This window comes from Alexandromys fortis, unplaced genomic scaffold (genome assembly GCF_014885135.2).
Source record: "Alexandromys fortis isolate MF-2015 unplaced genomic scaffold, M_Fortis_MF-2015_v1.1 scaffold_97, whole genome shotgun sequence".
NCBI classification, from domain to species: domain Eukaryota; kingdom Metazoa; phylum Chordata; class Mammalia; order Rodentia; family Cricetidae; genus Alexandromys; species Alexandromys fortis.
The window spans coordinates 327,904-347,803 of NW_026067981.1; the positions used below are offsets into that span (position 1 = coordinate 327,904).

General features: G+C 43.3%; 1 protein-coding gene across 1 annotated transcript; it reads right to left on the bottom strand.

The window, feature by feature from the left end:
• Nucleotides 1–1,344: 1,344 nt before the first annotated feature.
• Faslg (Fas ligand) lies at nucleotides 1,345–8,588 on the bottom strand. Its single transcript, XM_050158372.1, has 4 exons — nucleotides 8,086–8,588; nucleotides 7,275–7,320; nucleotides 2,696–2,752; nucleotides 1,345–2,523 (listed from the first exon to the last, which is right to left on the bottom strand). The coding sequence occupies exons 1-4, from the start codon at nucleotides 8,437–8,439 to the stop codon at nucleotides 2,129–2,131; spliced, it is 852 nt and encodes a 283-aa protein (XP_050014329.1). The 5' UTR covers nucleotides 8,440–8,588; the 3' UTR covers nucleotides 1,345–2,128.
• Nucleotides 8,589–19,900: the final 11,312 nt, after the last annotated feature.

Consider the following 19,900-nt stretch of genomic DNA (forward strand, 5'->3'; position numbering starts at 1 on the left):
AGTGCCAGAATACTTCAAGTGTAGTGAGCTATTACTATACCCCAAAGGCACCTTTAAGAGATGAATATGAGGGTAATTTGACTGGCAGGTTATAACATCCACCAATCTCAAGATGCTTCTGCCCCATTCTCACCTCTTCTTTGCTCTAGTACGATTGTCTAGAAATGCCCTTTGACAAAGAACATAAAAATATCCAGAAAAGGGGCTGGAGAGATGGCTCAGCAGTTAAGAGCACTGACTGCTCTTCCACAGGACCTGGGTTCAGTTCCCAGCACCCACATGGCAGCTCACAACTGTCTGAAGATCCAGTTCCAGGGGATCTGACGCCTTCACACCAGTGCACATAAAATAAAGTAAATAAACAATATGAAATATTTTTTAAAAATATCCAGAAAACATCCCATGACCCTTGGAATAGGCATCTTTGATGATTGAAGTCAAAATATAAGGGAAAAGATGAAGGGGATTTCATCATAATAGCTGGAAAAATAAATCTACAACTAAAGACCAAATACCTCCCAGACATTCTCCATAAAGGAACCAACCTACCCAAAACAGATGTCAGACAGAAGAGTCTGAAGATGAGATGCTGATACTTTCCAACCTGAAGCTTTGGTTTTGTCCCTCACATTTCAGGAAACATTTGTTGACTCTTTTGAATGGCAGTTTGGCCTCTGTTGACTTGGCACTTTCCCTTCTTCCTCCCCTATTTAATTCCTGGAAATGTTGGTTACCTAGTAATATCTTTCTTGTATCTAGTGTTAGGGATTGGGGTATGTTTCAGTTTTCTTTTTAACTTCCTCTCCCATCTGTGGCTTCCAATCCCCTTTGGATAGTCTGCACAAAGTTCTATTAAACATACACATTATAAAGAGGCTGCAATGGTACCAGCTCTTCTGCACATCAGAGGGCATGTGATCTACCCCACTGCAAAGTGAGCTAAGAAGAAGAACAAAGCTCAGCTCCAGGCCTTCTACTACAAAGCATGTATCCTTTCCACTTTGCCATGGCTTTGCCCCCAGAGAAGATGAGTTGCCATCAAATATGTGGAAATTTGGGTCAGCTTGTCATTGACATTGACATTGTTGGTAATCAAACCTCAGAGTAATGTGAGGTCCAGAGGAAAGTAACTAGAGAGAGGGGGAAGAAACAAACAAACTGACAACGAGGGGAGAACTTGTCACACAGCTCCACTCACCTTTACAACTTCTCATCATGCTCCAAAGTCACTGTGGATGAAGAAACCATGGAGAACAGAAACAACAAGCACATCTCACTGTTTTCCAAACACTGTATTTTTTATGATCTACAATAGAATTTTTATTTGTCTTTCCTTCACTAAGATGCACAAAATATATAAATACTAGTTATATTCAAGGAAAACAGCATCAGCAGCTGATAATAAAAGATTTTTGAAGACTATTAGAGTTTATTGCCAAGAAACATTTAGATATCTACCATCAAATGTAACACACATGCTTCTGATATGTACTTTGTAATGTATACATTCTATTCATATGAGTTTGTCTGCTCTCTTGTACATACAAACACACACAGACACCATTGCACTGGAGGTACACATCCCTCTTATTTCTCTGTTACCATCAAAGGTTGGCTCAGAAAAACACCAGTTAAAAGTAAAGATGCTGCCAATGGGACATTGGCCTCTTTCAGTCTGTAGCTTATCATTCAAACCCGGCCCCCTTTCCCATCCCTTGTATTTTCAGATCACAACTATGTGTCTAAAAGATGGCCTTTTCTGAGGTAGTAAGCAGACCCACCCTGAAAGGTGAGTTTAAAAGTGTCCTCTTCAATGGCTAAAATTCTCTTGGCCATTTAGCATCAGACAGTTCCTTCTCCGTGCCTCTGTATCAGCACGTGGCAGCCCAAAGTTCTATGTTCCTTGGCCACAGTTGTCCTTCCATCTGGCTCATGATGGGAGTGGTAGGGACCACTCCATGGACCTCTGGGAAATGAAGGATAGCTGACCTGTTGAACCTTGTGATCACGACGTCTTTGTGGCTCAGTTTCAATTAATCTCAATTGGTCTTAAGAAGACTCTCATGCAAGACAATATTCCTAGTACCCATGACAAGGAATAACAGATAACTCTAAAGTGCTTTTTCTTTTAAAGCTTATATAATCCAAAAAAGGTCTTGGATTCCTCAAAATTAATAAGAGAGAGTTGAGATATGTTGACATACAAATGGTCGGCACTGGTAAGATTGAATACTGCCCCCAGATAGCTGCTGTGGGCCCACATCTGGCCAGTAGTGCAGTAGTTCAACTTCTTCTCCTCCATTAGCACCAGATCCCCAGGATACTTAGAGTTCCTCAGGTAGACCTTGTGATTTAGGGGCTGGTTTTTGCAAGACTGACCCCGGAAGTATACTTTGGAATATACAAAGTACAACCCAGAGTCATTGATCACTAGGCCACCATTCTTATACTTCACTCCGGAGATCAGAGCAATTCCATATGTGTCTTCCCACTCCAGAAGGACGGACCTTGAGCTGGGGTTGCCTGTAATAAACCAGAGAGGAACTTTCAGCCAGAGAGTCTCACAGATTTGACAAGCTAAACTTCCAAGGCAAAACTGCGGGCCCCTCCTTAACAAAAGGTCAGAATGTCCAGAATGGCAGCTGACATTTTCCCAAAGACTTTCTGTCCTCACCCAGTCCTTCCAGACACAAACCTGTTAAGTGGGCCACACACCTCGGCTCTTGTTTTTCAGAGGGTCGACTCTGGTGTTCTGCATGACAGAGAGATAAAAGGCATATGAAATTTATTATGATAGATGCCAATTACCATCTTGACTGAAACTATACCCATCATTTAAATATAAGATGTTCAGAGCATAGGAAGAAATACTCATTATTAAGAAAATCTAAACTGTGGGACTCATGGGAGTCTGTAATTCAAAAATAGTTTAAAAAGACAAGATAGGGAAAGACATTTATACATAAATTATATAATGATAAAACATAGTGAACACAAACTTTGCTGCACAAAGTAGCCATTTCAGTTACTTCATTTAGGACTTCCCTTGGCCCCTTTAGATTAAGATTATTGCCTAATTATAATTGGCAAAAGATACTAGAAGCTGATTGACTATAACAGTAGATGCAAGGGACACCTCAGGCTAACTGTGAATCCAGGGTTCTGTACACCCCGATCTGCTGACTGATGGAGTCTAGAAAAGAGGACTCATTCATCTCTTGGCCGCTATTCTACAGTCTACTCCCAAATTGATTATATTAAGACCTCCTTATGGACCAAGAGGCTGTCCACAATTTTATTCCATCTTGTCGCTGTAGCCTGATGTTCTCTGAAACATGGCATCAGCCTTACTCTCCCTACTCCATCCTATCAGATACTCGCACACAGCATGAATCCTATGACCTGACTATGCCCCCTTCTTCCCTTTCTCTGGGCTTTTGCTCATTCTGTCTGGAACACCCTTCAGATGAGATCTCTGTGCTAAATTCCCATAAGTTCTCTAATGACAACCTTACACTGCTCTTCCTCTGGGAAACCCTTCCACACCATTTGTCAAATATAACCTCTCAACCTTTGAAGCCTAAGATCCCTTTGTCTGCCTCTCTTGTAGTGTGCCTCCTCCTTGCTGGGGCAACTATCAAAACGTCTTTATTTCCTTCTTGTCCGGGAAAATAGCAGCTCTCTGGAATAAACCATTTACAGTCTAAACTAGTGTTAACACTGCTGGACTTTGGGATCCTGGCTACCAAGTCTTTCTCTAACATTATTTTACTATATAGTAAAGTCACAAGAGCCTTTAGCCTTGTCTAGCATAGCATCAGTAAATAAAATCAGAGCCACGAAAACTGACATATCTTTTCAAATAAACACTGTTTCTCTAATTTTAAATATTTCAGCTAAGGTAGAAATCTAGTACTAGGCTTCATAAGTTGAGCTAATGAATACATTCAAAAAATATTTATAGGAAGGTACTTGTCCACTTCAGATTTGGGACTAGACTATAAAATATACATGGGGTATGAAAATATTTCAGTCTACTGAAAACATTATCTAAACAATCATGACCTCTCAGGCACCTAGAAGAACAGATCTTGAAGGAAGTGTGAGTGAATAGGATAGGCAAGACTGGACCTCATATATACCACAAACCACCTGAGCAGATGACCTGGCATTCTGCCATGCACTAACAGGAAATGGAGCAGAGAACCACATGTTGCTTATCTTTATATTTCTCACAGAGACAAGTACAATGTTACTCTCATAAAATACACTCCTATGATTATCTGCTGGATAGGCCTTAGAAATGTCTAGAAATACAAAAAAAAAAAAAAAAGACTCTTTCCTGCCCCAGGCTCTTTCCATGTGCAATGTGGAATGTTCTCTCTGCTCCGTGACCCATACATGCAACTTCATGCATCAGCATAGACAACCTTATAAAGGACTTGTCCAGACCACTCTGCTTTGAATCACCCTTGATTCTGCGGGAAACTGTATTGTTGACTCGTTTATGTTCATCTTCTCCACTGCGCTATAAGGTCCATGAGAACAGACATCCATCCTTCTCTCATCCTCCAACACCAACTAAGACTCAGCCTCGGTCATAGGTGGTTCTCTAAAATCCTTATATATGAATAAAATATCAGTTACCTAACAGTGGGGAAGGCAGCAGCATACAAGTAAATAGTGCTGGCTAGATGACTGAGGCACTTGCTTCCAAGCCTGAGGACTGAGTTTGATCCCTGGAACCCACAGGTGAAAAGAGAGAACCAACCCTATCCGTTGTCCTCTGACCTCCACAAACAAGCTGTGGCGCATACATATGTACACGTGTATGCAAACACACAATAAAATAAATAAATGTCTGAAAAGAAAAATCTATAATAGCTATAGTATCTTCTAGAAAAATCACTTCCTATATTGTTTTGTGATTCTTCGAAGTTAAAAACATGCATATGTACTTCATAGTGAGTATTGATCTAAAAACTGCTTTTGATAACTTGTCTGTTTACCTAACAATACAAAGTACACAATATTCATGGCATTAAAAGTCCTACTAACTGGTCCTACTAGGTGCTTTAGTGCCATTCAGGGTGGTCTCCTATTAATGTGCCACGATGTATTCAACACATCTCCCCACTCTGAGAGCTAGGTTTCTTTCAAACTGTTGTTTTATAAGAAACTGATAAATAGGGCTAGAGAAATGACTCAGAGGTTAAGAGCACTAACTGCACCTCCAGAGGTCCTGAGTTCCATTCCCAGCAACCACATGGCCGCTCACAACTGTCTTCAACTCCAGTTCCAGGGGATCTGGCACCCTCATACAGACATGCTTGCAAAACACCAACGCACATAGAACAAAATTAATAAATCTTATAAAAAAAAGAAAAAGCCAAGTGGTAGTGGTGCATACCTTCAAGATGAGAAAGAGAGAGAGAGAGAGAGAGAGAGAGAGAGAGAGAGAGAGAGAGAGAGAGAGAGAGGGAGGGAGGGAGGGAGGGAGGGAGGAAAGAAGGAAGAGATGAACACTTCACTACAGAGATAAATTTTTATCTATACCTCCAACTATTTTCCAAAGAAAATCTTTTAAGATTGCAAAGCAAACCAACAATTCAAACCCTTGGCATGAACTTTCCTAGTGTTCTTCAGGATACTTACAGCAATTTCCATGCATGCTGGATGAAACTTGTACCAGATACGGCCTTTTGTTCTCTCATATATCTGAAAATCTTTGTTTTCTTGTTTTTGTGAGTTTGATGGAAGAAATAAATATCCCTTTCTTTAAATCAGCTTCTCTTAGTAGTAAAGTTACTATTCTGACTTCCTTGTGACAGTTTATCACTTTCTGGCCATCTACCATGATATAAAGACGATAACTACTAGGGTAGGTAGACCTGACTCATCTGTCCATTTGACCTTTGTTCACTAAAATGACTCCATGGAGTGGGTGACTGGGAGTGATTAACACCAGTACACAAGCCACATTCCACTAATTTTCAAAGTGATTTCACTTTAGAAATCCTGAGAGGTTTCATTTTTCTAACAAGTTATTTCCACTGTGCCTGCGTAATCTGGACTTTCTGGTTCTTAGAGACTTGAATGTGGAGCTAAAAGCCAGAGCACACCAGAGTGGCCCCTGCAAGAGCATGTATTCTCGGGCAGGAGCTGAGTGATCATTTTCTGAATACGGAGCCAGCTCTCCTTAGTGCATGGCCATCGTTGTCTGTTGCCCTTCAGCTTTCTTCAAAGTTATTAGGATAAAGCTGCTCTATTGCCTTTGCAAAGGTAACTGCTTATTGTTTTTTGTTTTGTTTTTTATCATTTCAGGGCCATTAATGAGAGGTAGGAGTTTCTCTATGACTCAGAAAGCCCTGTAGATAACGAGGCATGGAGGAGACTGTTCTCCTAGAGCCAGTTTCATACCAAGAAGCTTGGGCATTGCACCTAACTGATCCAGTATTTTGTACCTTTTTGAAAATAGACAATAGACCACTTTCTCTATAAGCTCCTTTCTAATTCAAATTTAAAGCTTCATTAACTTGACTCCAAGACAAACAATGCAGATTCTGAACTCTCCGGAACCATGCTCTGAGATGTTATGTTCAAACCTGTCATCTTCCCCTTAGCCTGGATCTAATACACCTGTGTGTGGTGGTGGTGGGTGTTTTATCCTCAGACTCATCAAAGGTATCTTAAGTCCTCTGTGGGAAAGGTGTATAGTCCTATGAACAATGTCTAAAGTCTTCCCCAAGCTTCTTACAATTTCAGAAAAAGCACACTAATCAAATGAATGAGCCTACTTCTTAAAATTGTTGTATCATAGAAAATAATTAAAACATACAGCTTGATTCGTGAGTAATTACTTTTAGTTTGAAAAGAGGGGAGGACATCCTCAGAAACATTTGTGTCTGCCTCTACTCCTCTACTGTCCTGAGGAATCACAGTTACCACCAAGAGAGATGGGACCAATATGCCCAAGGAAGGAGCCAGGGGAAAAGGTCCAGAGCTATATGTTTGTCTCTTTCCAAAGCCAAGTCCAAGTTCCTTTGAGTTATGTGTGGTGTTCTTTGAAATACATGACTATTGAACAATAAACGGCATCCAACATTTCCTGTGTTTCACAGAACCAGGCTGATCTCAGAGTCTAAGGTCCCCAGGATCGTTTGCCTAGGAATCACAATCCCAAGACTGGAGCAGACTCCTAGGCATCCTCCCAACGTTGTTCAGTGTTGAGGACCACTTCGGGGAACCCAAAAGACACACATAAAAGTACTTACGTGTTTGCTTTTCGAAAGTTGATACTTTAAGGCTTTGGTTGGTGAACTGGTGAAAGAGAAAGATTCATACAATAAATAATGGAATTATTTAAGCCAAGCAGGCAGAAAAATCCCACCATTCCCTAGAGAGAGAATTCAGATACTTTGGATCTTGGCTTGACTTAGATTGGGCCACACAATGGTGTTCAGAGCAGTACTAAGACTTCCAAGTCTTTCCAAACAGATTTAGTCTACACTTTGAAGAAAAATTCGAAATTGATTTTTTTTTTTACCCTTGAATCGCTAAATGTGAAGCTGTAAAAAGCTCAACATCCTCTTGACAACTGAGAAAGAATTAACTATTTGCCTCGGATTCTCTAAAAGATAGAAACTATTCCCTTTGACTAGTGGTTCTCAACCTTCCTAATGGTTCAAACCTTTAATATAGTTCCTCATGTTGTGATGATCCCCGAACATAAAATTATTTTGTTACTTCAGAACTGTAATTTTGCTACTGTTATGAACCACAATGTAAATATCTGATATCCAGAATATCTGATGTGCAACCCATGCAAAAGTCATTCAACCATCCTGAGGGGTCGCGACCCACATATCTTTGGAGAATGAGCCTGTTTCTCCAACTATGGAATAGAAATAATATAACAACCCTTTCCTAAAAGGAGAGGATTAAATGATCTTTACCATTAAAACAAACAAATAAACAAGCAAACATACACCCAAATCATTGCAAGCAACGCAATGGCCCACATACAGCAAAGTCGTGTTGCACCCAGGGACTTGGGGGCCTTATTAATGCCCGTTCCAGGCTTACCTCACGGAGTTCTGCCAGCTCCTTCTGCAGATGGAAGAGCTGATACATTCCTAACCCTAGTCCAACCAAAGCCGCCAGCACCATCAGAAACACCACCGGTAGCCAAAGGTCTATGTTGTGGTCCTTCGTCTTCTTTAGAGGGGGCGGTGGAGGCAGTGATGGCGGTGATGGCGGTGGTGGTGGTGGTTGTGATGGAGGTGGTAGCGGTGGAGGTGGTGGTAGTCTCCTTTCGTCCGGCTTTTCAGGCACAGAAGATGGAGAGGGAAAAACTGACCCTGGAGGAGCCCAAGCAGAGGTGGCACTGTTGTCCACCCAATAAATTTGGGGACATGGATAATCCAAGGGCTGTTGCATGGCACCCAGCCCCAGGAAAGGATTTTCTTCTCTCAATCTTGCGGAGACTCTTGAAGTGTGGAGAACAGAGCTCCTGACGCTGACTGTTCCAGAGAAGTCGGGTGAGTTCTCTTTATAAAGTTTCCACTGTCAAGGGAAACACCTCTTTCTCTCTTTACTTCTCTGTGAGACACCCACTCACTTTGCATCCGAGGCTGAGAAGCCTCAAAAGGCTCTTAGCAACCCCAGGAAGTTTCCGCCCACAAATTTCTGACGAAAGTCTTCGAAATTCCAATTAGCGTTTTTGTGCTGAGAAGGGCGTGCCTGAGGTCCCGTTCAGCCGGCACCAGATTCACCTTGAGGACATTAGTTGGTCCCCAGCTGCAAGGAAATGTCCTGTGTGGCGTTTTGGCGCTGAGGCTCTGGAAGAAGACTGTGGAGTTTGACCAGAGAAGCTATCTATCTTAGTTTTTGCATGGGGAATTTAATCCCCTGTTGCTGTCCCTTCCCTCAACTGACTACTACTTACCATGGCCTTGCAGCTTGCCATCATTCCTAGTTAAGAGGGTAAAACCTGCCCCACCCATCCCACAGATTAGATCAGAGGCTGCAAACTAGGGGCCTATATGTCTTGTGGTACCACAGGACTGCTTTACTATCAACAGTGTTTTCTTCCATTACTGCCCACTCTCAAAATTGGGATCGCACACATTAAGAATACACACTTCTGTTCTCATTGAAAATAGTAAAACATTAGACATCCCTGGCCATCTCTGGATGTCAATCAACTTCCACCAGAAATGTGCGCGGGTGTTCCAGACTACTCTGGCCCCACTGTGCCTCCTATCCCACTTCCCCTGAGAAGAGGCCTTCCACATCTCTGTAAACATTTGTTGTTGCAATCCCTGTGATGGTCACCAGATGAAACTTGAGGTGCCCAACTCAGACGAGTTTGAGATAAGCCACAAATAATTTTTATGGCAACACATAGAACATACTAAAGCTTTACTCAACATCTACAGCAAAATCAAATATATGTCTTATGCCTTTCTAAAACTGCCCACTTGGATTGACTTCACTCTCTGGCCACACACACACACACACAGCATTTATGTCTAATAACCTCTAAGAACTCAGCCCCAGTTCCCTTCATTTTCCCATATAAGCCATATAAATCCCAATAAAGTTCTATATTCTGCCTTTTGAAGGAAGCTCTACTTTTTAGATAGTCTTAATTTTTATCTCATGTTTCAGGATTTCTGAGATAATCATCCTTGCATCTCTCACCTGCTAACCCTACTGATAAGTGTCATTTTCCTGTTGCTATCATCCTGCTCACCCCAGCTGTGAATCTAACCTCTTCCTCATGAGGTCTGCTGGCAGTTCACATTCCTGATTATCCAGGTGTGTTTTTTCTTTCTTCCTTTTTTTTTTCACCTGAGACACAGTTCTTATCTTCCCCTCATTCACTATTCCCATGACTCTTGGTCCTGGTTGGCCTCTCCTTGCTTTCCTACCTCAGACTCCCAACGTTCTTCAATAATCATTCTGTCCTTCCATGTCTCTCTTTGCCCTTCTTTTGATTCATTTATTTTTTTGATAGAGGAATCAGAAGCCCATGCCTACCCTACCACCCTCCAATCTCAGGGAGAGGAGTTCCTAGCTGAAAGAGACAAGAGGGAAACTTCTGGAAACTGCTTTGGAGTTTGGTAGTGCTCTCCAGCTGTACACCCTGGCAAGATGAAGAAAGAAGAAACACCCCTATTGAACAGTCACAGAGACCCATTCTATTGGTACCAATATATTACTAAAGAAAAATCGTTATTCAAAGTAGATCTTAGCACTGCGGCTGCTGAAGGAGAAACTAATGAAGAGCCTCTAGGCTGGAACCTCAAGCTGAGTTCTCTCCATCTCCTCTGATACCTGGGAATCAGCAGGAGAGTTGACTCAGTAGACTGCAGGCCAGAGCTCTGGAGATGACTCAGCAGAGGGGGATGCAGAAAACCTGCTGATTACCGTAACTGCCCTAGAAAAGCCCTCTGTCAAGTAGACAGGAAGATCGCAAATGTGAGCAAAGACCACAGTACCCTCCAAGTTTGAGTTTATTTATGAGCATGAGCCTAGTACTTCTCTAAGTACCTCCAAGATGCTCACTTAGCAGCTCAGCCCCTTGACATCACTAGCAGTTACAAAAGGACCATCCCAGCCTCTGCTTTGCTTCCTGCTTTGTAGTATCCACCTTTCTGATTTTGCTAAGCATTATGCCTATGAAGGAACCTTACCATCTACTAATTGCCTCCTCTCTGCTTTCTTATGAATTTGAACATCAGCTATGCATTTGTTGGGTGATCTATTTTCCTTATATGTGTATTTTGTTTGCCTCTTAAAAGTTGTTTGTATCTTCCCTACTGATTTGCAGGATCTTCTTATACTTCATATATATTTTAGATGTCAACCCATGGCTGCTTTCAGACACTGGCAATGTCTTCTCCCATACCCATGCAGATGCACACTTGGGTTTTAATACACCCCAACCTCACTTTTGCTTATGAGTCAGGAGGAGTCTCCATAGTTTTGTCTGTGTGCATGACAAAAAGAACTGAGAGAAATCTATTTAGAAGACAGATTCATGGTTGAGAGTTGTGTGACCAGGGTTCAGACAGTATATGAGTGCTTATCTAATGGGTCTCCAGATGAGGCAAAAGCCCACGGGGACAGTCTCACTCGGCAAGGATCAGCGGACTTTGGGGACAGTGCATAATACTGCTGGGACCACACAGCCTGCACGCTCTCTTCTCTCTTATGATTGATGATTCTCTTGGCGGTTTTAGCATCATTTTTGTCAATAATGCTTTGGACAGATGTGATCATTCCTGGAAAACCCATTTTTTTTCTCAAACATCTTCCCCTAAAATTCTTTGGGAAGTGATGCTCCTTAGGTTTGGGATGCCCCTGGAGCTGTTCTAAATCAGTGCTGGCAGGATCGGAAGCAGATTACCCTATTCTGTAAATATGTTTTGAATGAGATTGTTGGTCTTGAAAACGCATACCCTTGTCGATCACTTTATAGTTTTTGTAAAGATGGGATGTACCTGGCTGGATATTTGGCCAAGCTAACATTAAGTATTGTTTTTGGTTTAAAGATGTTTTGATGTAAAAGTTGGGAGAAAATTTATTTGGTTTTGCTGGAGCTTCACGTTGGAGGATGGGGAAAACTAGTTTGTCAGTATGGAAAAAAACATGCTTATTTTTTATGTATACATAAAGATGGCTGGAGCTATTTTGGGGTCCAGCCACTTGTGTGAAATTTATCTGGTGGTCGGACACTTCATTTCTTCACACCAACGCCTCTTCCCCATCTCAGGACCTGAACCCAGGCTGCAGCTGGGCTGTGACTGCTTGTGACTTCAGAGGGTTCATTTTTGTCCATGGGAGTCGTGTCAGTGCATGGGAAGCACCATGGCAGGGAGCTTATCGTAGAGCAAAGCTGATCGCCTCATGGTGGTCAACCAGCACAGGACTTGCACTTATTACAATTTTCCTTCCCACAGTTATTCAGTTCATGAGATCAGAATTGTAACGATCACATTACTCAGCCCCTAGAGGCCCCTTTGCATTGGAGATCAAACCTCCAGTGCATGAGCCCTGAGGAGATGTTTAAAATTCAAAGCAGGGGCTGGAAAGATGGTTCTGCAGTTAAGAGCACTTCCCAGCGTGTACGTCAGGTACCCTCCAACTACTTGCAGGATCCAGCACAGGATCCAGCACCCTCTTCTGGCCCCCACAGGTACCTGCACTCATGTGCACACACCCACACATGAGACATAAAAATACATGCATACACATAATTAAAAATAATGAAAGTTTAAAAATGCAAACCTTGTACTGTGTGTGAACCAGTTCCCTCAACTCAAAGCATCTTTTCTTCTGCTGAATCAGTTCAGCTGATTCATCTTAGCAGCTCTTAGTTTTGTTTGGTCTATCCTACTCTCCTGGTAATAAATTATACAGTCCTCCTAGTCACAGCATTGTAGATATGGTTTTTTTTTGCTTGTTTGTTGTTGTTGTTTCTTTATAGAGACAAGCTGATTTCCAACTCAGTATGCACCCAGCCTGCCCTCCTACTAGCAACCCCCATCTCCTTTCCTTAAATTATGGAATTAGAGAGGCTCACCACCATGCCTACCAAATTTGCAAACGTCTTAAATTTATTGACACCTAGTTAGGCAAAAATCTCCTTATCCTTTGCTTTTTTTTTTTTTAATTAACTATTTGTGTATTTAATCTTCCACATGTTAGCAGAGAAAACTGTCCTATTTTAAAAAAAATATCCTGCAGACTAGTAATTGTAATTGAAATAACCCAAGAGAACTGCTGTACTTAGTATCATTACCAGCACTGAAAGTATGTGTGGTGATCCTACGGACATTAGCATATTCTCTTTGTAGATGAGCCAGAGAACCAAGATAATCCTGGTGATGATAACAGGATTTATTCATGCCAAACGTATCATTTCTCTGTGATATGCAATCTTTCTGTTACTGTTTGATGTGTGGAACCCTCTTTATTCCCTCATTCGTGATCCAATTAGTTTAAGAAAATTTACTAGAGAAAGAGTACTGTTTATTCAACTTAATAGGTAAATGTCTAGCCCTTGCCTGTACATTAAATTCAATAGGTTTAGTCTTCAAGAGGAAGAAGCTTGATAGGTCTTTTTCTAATGTGAAAGGAAAAGCTATCAAGGGTAACTTGTTTCTTATTACACCAGACTGAAGGGGGCTGTAAACAGCCTGTGATGACAGTAGCAATAGATGGACCCTATGCTTCAGCCTTTATACCACATGCAACTGTATTGTGATCTGAGAACTATTTACTTCCCTTCTGCAGTCCGTGGATATCAGTCAGGGCTGATCAGGAAAATGGAAGTTACTCTAAGGATGAGTAACAATGAAAGATTTAATATAATTAAAGGCTATTTTTTTAAGTTATTAAGGTCAATTTTTAAAACCTTGAAGGGACGGAGGTCTTGTTAAACCAAAAATTCCAGTTTCTAACAGCACTGAGATTGGTGGTGGTTAAGCAGCCACCAAAGACCACAAGAAGCCCCCTCTGGCCTCTGTTATATTCACTGGTCCTCCAGGAGCTACCGTGAAGAACGGGTGCTTCTTCCCCCTCCACTCAGTTGTCACTTGTCAGTGGACTCTAATTAGGGGATCCTCCCTGTAATGGAGAATAGGAATGATCATTATAATCTCTAGGCTTAAATTCCTGGAGGCGGGGCATGGGGTGGGAGGGTAGAAGGATGGAGACAGCACTGAACATTAACAAATGGTATGTTGTGCTTTGTTTCTACTCATTCATAATTATAACCATATTTATATCCATAATCAATGAATTCCTAAGTAGCCCCTGGCTGATGGATGAAGGCAAGAGAGTCCTGGGTCAGGAACAGGATCCCTTGATAAGAACTGAGATTCTTCTGCCAGCTCAGCCAGGAATAATTTGTGTTCCAGGAGCCAAGGGCACTGTAGGTGTTAGGCATCAGTCAGCAGGTGACTTTACTTTGGGGCCTGATGACATTGCATCTCCCTTTCTTCCCTGAAGGTGTGTCATACGATTCTTGAGGTTGCCACTTCTGAAAATTTGAATGTGCTCTTGTCCCTGTGCCATTTCAAATAGCACATCAGTGACGTCCCTTTGGTCTTAGGTAAAATTTGAACTCTACACTTATTTGAACTTCTTTACTTCCAAGGCCTTGAAGTATCTAGGCTCTGTAGTCACAAGTTGACATCTTAGCTGAAATTACAGCCCAGAGAGGACCTAATGTGAGAACGACCATAAAAATATTCAAGTGGCTAAGGACGAAGAGTCTGGTGCCGATAGGGTAGTAAGGAAATGAGACGGGGTGGGGCACCTCACAAATATCTATTAAGAATGGAAATGTGGGGGTCTTATGGGCATCTATTTTTGAGACAGTGCCTCACGTAGCCCAGGTTGGCTTCAAACTCACTACATATGTAGCCAACAGTAACTCTGAACTCCAGTCTCCCTACATCCACACCCTAAGTGCCTGGACGGCATAACTGCACCACCACACTTAACTATCTCGAGGGATCTTTTATGGGACTCTTTTTGATGTTTGAACTTCTTCATTACAAAAACACATGTCATGCTGGGTTTGTGGGAAAGCAGGCTCACCAAAGGCTGACTTAAATGTCAAGGTCGTTGCTTTTGTCACCCACTGTTTCCTCTGGGTGCTTTGCAGACACTCGGTAGTGTACGCAGCTGGATGCTTTGAGAGCTTTCCCAACCTTAGGGGAATCTCATGAGAAATCACTGTTAAGTACACACTTAATCTGTTTGTCATAGATTTACTTACTGTGTTTCAGGGACATTGGAGGAAGAGGGAAATTAGAGCCTCTTGTAGTGACTATTTTATAAGCCTCCTCAGAGCCCAATTTGAAAATGATCTCACTACTGCGGCTGCCTTAGACATAACAGAGACTTGGGGGGCATAAGCAACAGAAACACATTTCCTCCCAGTTCAGAAGGACAGAAGTCCAAGGTCAGATTGACCACAGCCGGCGGGTTCTGAGGCCCCCTCTTCTCACCTTGCCCCTTATTTCACAAAGATGGACACTGAGCTTCAGAGACTTAAGAGGATTCCTCAAGATTCCAAGGTCTCACAGGCAGAAAGAATCGGGAAGAAAACATAGCCTGTTTCCTGGTACCTTCCCACTAACTCAGATGTCTGCAAATGAAAACACACAACAGTCGGTCTCTGTTTCGGCTCATTCTCACGTGTGTTCAGCATCTAGTATACTCGAGGCATCGTGGAGGATGTAAGCGCAGGACAGAGGCCATAGCTCCAGCACTCCAAGACACTCACGGTAGCTCATGTTCCTATGGTTCTCCACACCCTCTCGACTTCTGAACATTCGTGGTTTTCATGATCAAATATGAACTCAATGGTCTTTTGAGGTAGATTGAGAGGAAGAGTCGAAAGAAAGATGTATTTATTGTCTAATACACACCAGGCAGGGTTCTAGGAACAATACACACCAACTTTATTTGACTTTCAAGGAGCCGTCTTAGATAAATATTCTTTATCTCCATTTCGCAAACGTTTCGGAGACGTTAAAGAACTCATGAAACAGTTGAACTTGGATGTGAATTTAAGTCTGTCTAGCAGACCTCATCTTTTCACACCTGTCTCCTCTCACCTGCAGATTCTCACACCCTCACAGGATGCTCTTCAAAAGCAAAGTTCCCCAAAGGTTGCTTACTTTCCTTACTGTTACCGAACACTCAACCAGGCGTCACTTCAGGGAAGAAGGCTTTTGGTTTTGTTGGGCTTTGGCTTACAGTTAGATACAGTCCATCCTGGCGGGGATGGCATACCAGCAGTTGGTCACATTACAATACAGTCAGAAAAACCCAGACTAGACAGAAGGTGGGACAAGGCTCTGAAAGCTCCGCCCCCAATGGACCACCTCCTCCAGCATATTCCACTTCAGAGGTCAACAGTCTCTATACCAAGTAACTGGAAGTCTCTATTTTCTAAACTCAAGTCTCTTTATGGGGGATGTTCCAAGGTGTGAAGTTTAGAATCTGTCATCTCTTAGAGGCTGGTTCATAGGAAATCCTCAACAAGATCTTGCTAATATCACTTCTCAGCCTTTGGCTGAGGTCACTGCTGTCCTGTTCTGACTCTATGGGTAGAGCTGGAGCCAGACTGCAAAGGCAGTTAGTTCCATTAGACTGAGATACTAGAGGACTGGAAGAAATACAGCTTCTGACCCTCTGTCCCACTATCATAATCACCAAGGAATGCCACACGGAGAATGAGTTGCCCTGAGCAGTCACTGTCCCAGACATTCCAACTACCAGATAAGCTATGGTTTGCCAAAGTTCAGGGCACAGACCTGTAGCAAAGGTCTCTGAGATCCCTCCTGTCTCTCCAAAGACTATGGTTCCAGGCTGAGGTTGAGTAAAGGGTGAGGAGAAGATGGGGTGGATGGAAGGAAAAGAGGTGTAAGAAGGAAAAGAAATGAGTCACTGAGGAAAGGGAAAGTGAAAACTGGTGACAGGAAGGCGATTGGAGAGGAGAACATGGCGGAACAGCGAGTGGGCATTCCTGTCTCCTTCCCCATATAGATGCTTACGGGGCGTGATTAGATTCCCGGGTCTCTCTAGCCCATAGCAGAAGTCACAGCAGTGAAGCTGGAGTCTGCAAGATGCTGCTACCGCATGTCAGTCCTAAAGAGATTTAACGCCCACCGTACCCAAAGTGCAAGGAAAGCAAGCCCCACAGGAAAACCACAAAATCCCTTCCTAGCCTCCTCCTGTCTGTTATACCCTCGCCAACCCTAAGTTAACCACCTAGAAGCATCAGACCTCAACAAAATAATGGGATGGCATAACCACCACCACCCTCCCGTAAGCTGTGACCCATGGGCTGCATACCCTAGCTCTCTCTTTTCTCAGAACTTACCTGCACATTCTGTCACCATCTCCAGGAGCCTCCACTCTATCTCCTGTAGGTGCTGTGGAGGCCAGCTTGCTGCACTTCACTGCCAGCACTGGAAATCCACCTAGATTGTCACTACAAAGGTGAGCTTGCAGCCAACCACACATACCTAGTCTATCCTTATCAGAGCCTTTTAAAACACACTCTGACCCACCTGAATTGATCACTGGATGATGTGGTCCTACTGTAGGCTCGGGCCATCCTATGCCTGGGAACCAATCAAACTCCTAGGCAGAGAAAAGGGAACCTGGAAAAAGATTGCCTTCATTGTCTATCCTTCATCCTCAGGTGCTTACCAGTCTCCATTGATGTCTCCAGGCATGGTTACAGGGTTCTTGTGAGTGGGATACTGAATTGCATCCTCTGAATGGACTATCCCATTTCTCAGAATAAAACAGCATGGCACATACTGCAAATGCCCTTGCTTGGCAGAAGAGGGGGGCAGGTTCCAAAAGATGCAGGAGCTTTTACAAAGTTATGTAGGCAGCTATCAAATGGCAGTGTCTTGGCTCAAACCCAGACTGGAGGGATAGCTAAAGGGGTGGAGGTCCTTAATGCCAAGTCTTAGGGTCTAAATTAAACCTCTGGGACCCACATGGTAAAAGGAGAGAACCAGCTCCCTCAAGCTGTCCTCTGACCTCCACATGTAACACCATGGTACATGTGCCCACCTCCCACACACATAAACATACACACAAAATAAAATGAAAATGTTTTTAATGATTCAATTCCTGGTGTCACAGTTTGCTTGTTATTATTGCCGTAAACACCCTGATCAAAAGCAATGTAGGGAAAAACAGTTTGTTACACTTTACCTTTCAGAGTCCATCCAAGAAGGGAAGCCAGAGACGGAGTTCAGGGCAGGAAACTGGAATTAGGCACTCAAGGTGGATGGAGACATTGGAGGAGTTGCTGCTTACTGGCTTGTGCGTTGGCCTGCTCAGACTGATGTCTCATGCAACCCATGCCCACCTGCTCAGGGATGGTAGCACCCACAGTTGGCTGAGCCCTGCTGCATCACTCACTAATCAAGAAAATGCCCTATGGACCAATCTGCCGCACACATTTTCCCAGCTGAGGTTCCTTCTTCTCCTGCGACCCCAGCTTGTGTCAAGTTGACAAAGAAAGAAAGAAAAAAAAAAACAGAACGCAAAACAGGCTGAAAGGCTTCAGTGTCCATAGCATGGCTTTGCTCCCCTACTCCCTGTTTCTCTGGAGCCCTGCTCACCTGTGCTTTGCTCCAAGTCAGGGCCCTTCCTACTTCTTCAAGTCTTCCAAATGCTGGTCTTCTGCCCTAGAGTCTCCTATGTGTATCGAGTCTCTGTCGCCTACTGTCTGAGGTTTGCTGATGTAACACCCTAAGACATGCCTTAACACGGCCGGCCTCAGAGTTCCTCCCTTCCGTGGCCGTGTGGAGGTCAGCCTGCCGGACTTTCTCTGCCAGCATCAGAAATCCATCTGCATTGTCGCTACAGAGGAAAATGTTTGCAGCTCACTGCCTACGCCTGGTCCACCTTTCCCAGATGGAATCTTTTGTAACATACCCTGGGCCACCTGAATTTATTTCCAAGATGAGAGCCAGCAGGATGAGTCAGCTGCTTCATCAAAGATAAGGAACTTTTGAAAACCACCAATCCAACAACGCATTTCCTCCTTTGCCCTCGAACTTCTCACATATCAAGGGTTGTTGATCATAAAGAGGAGGTGAACTGGCTCTGGACCCCGTCACTCCTCTGACATTTATCACCCATGGGGATTCAGCAGAAGGAACAGCAGTACTGGGGCTTTCATTTCCTCTGAATTCACTCTCTCATAGTGCTAAACATTCTTTATTCTTACAACTCTCTCTCTCTCTCTCTCTCTCTCTCTCTCTCTCTCTCTCTCTCTCTCTCTCTCCCCTCTCCTTTCCTCTCTCTCTCTCTCTCTCTCTCTCTCTCTCTCTCTCTCTGTGTCTGTCTGTCTGTCTCTGTCTCCCTCCTCTATCTCTCCTCTTTCCCTGCCCTCCCCTATCTGTTTCCTTACACACAGCACGTGACCTGCCCTGCTTCAAAAACTCCTTTTCACCAACAGCACTCCCACAGAAGGGCTGAAGAAGAGCAGGAGGCAGAGAGTAAAAGTACTTAAGGAACCAGTTTCCCCCCCCCCCCAACTCTTTTGGATGTTTCTTTGGGTTCCACCTCAACAGGGTAAAGGAGGAGTAGCCAACAGGTTGGTGGGTTACTGAGGAAGTAGTCAAAGAGGTGGCAGCAGACATTTCCTGTGACAGAAGGTTTTTGGGGGCAGAAGCTAAGTGGCATGACCTCTCTGTGAAAAAACTCTCTTCTGCATTATATTCTTTCCAGTTCACAGAATCCAGCCATGGGTTCGTTCATTCATTCACTCATTCATTCATTCATTCATTCGTTTGCTGTGAGAATATAATGTATCACAGTGCTAAATGTAGGACCTGCTTCTAGATCCCAACAGTAAGATCAGCTGCTCTAGGTGAAAATCTGAAACGGAACAGCCTTCCCAAACTGTACCTAGCATTACGGCTAGTACCGTATTGTCCCCAACAGTGAAATGTCTCCATGCAAACAGGAAAATATAAAACATTAAACTTATTAGGTCTGTGTACAGATCTCTCCTTTACTTCCTGCCCTCCAAAATTCCAGACTTCAAGGGCTATTGGATCATTTTTGGTGAGCGCTTGTCTTGGTTACTGTTCTATTGCTGTGAAAAGATACTGAGACCAAGGCAAGTCTTATAAGGAGAGCATTTAATCGGGGACTGGCTTACAGTTTCAGAGGCTCAGTTCATTAGCATCAAGGCAGGGAGCATAGCAGCATGCAGAGCAGACATGGTGCTAGAGAAATAGTGGAGAGCTAGCTACATCCTGACCTCCTGGTGAGGGGTGGGGAAGGGGGTAGACTGGGCTTATCATGGGCTTTTAAAACCTCAGAGCCCACTCCC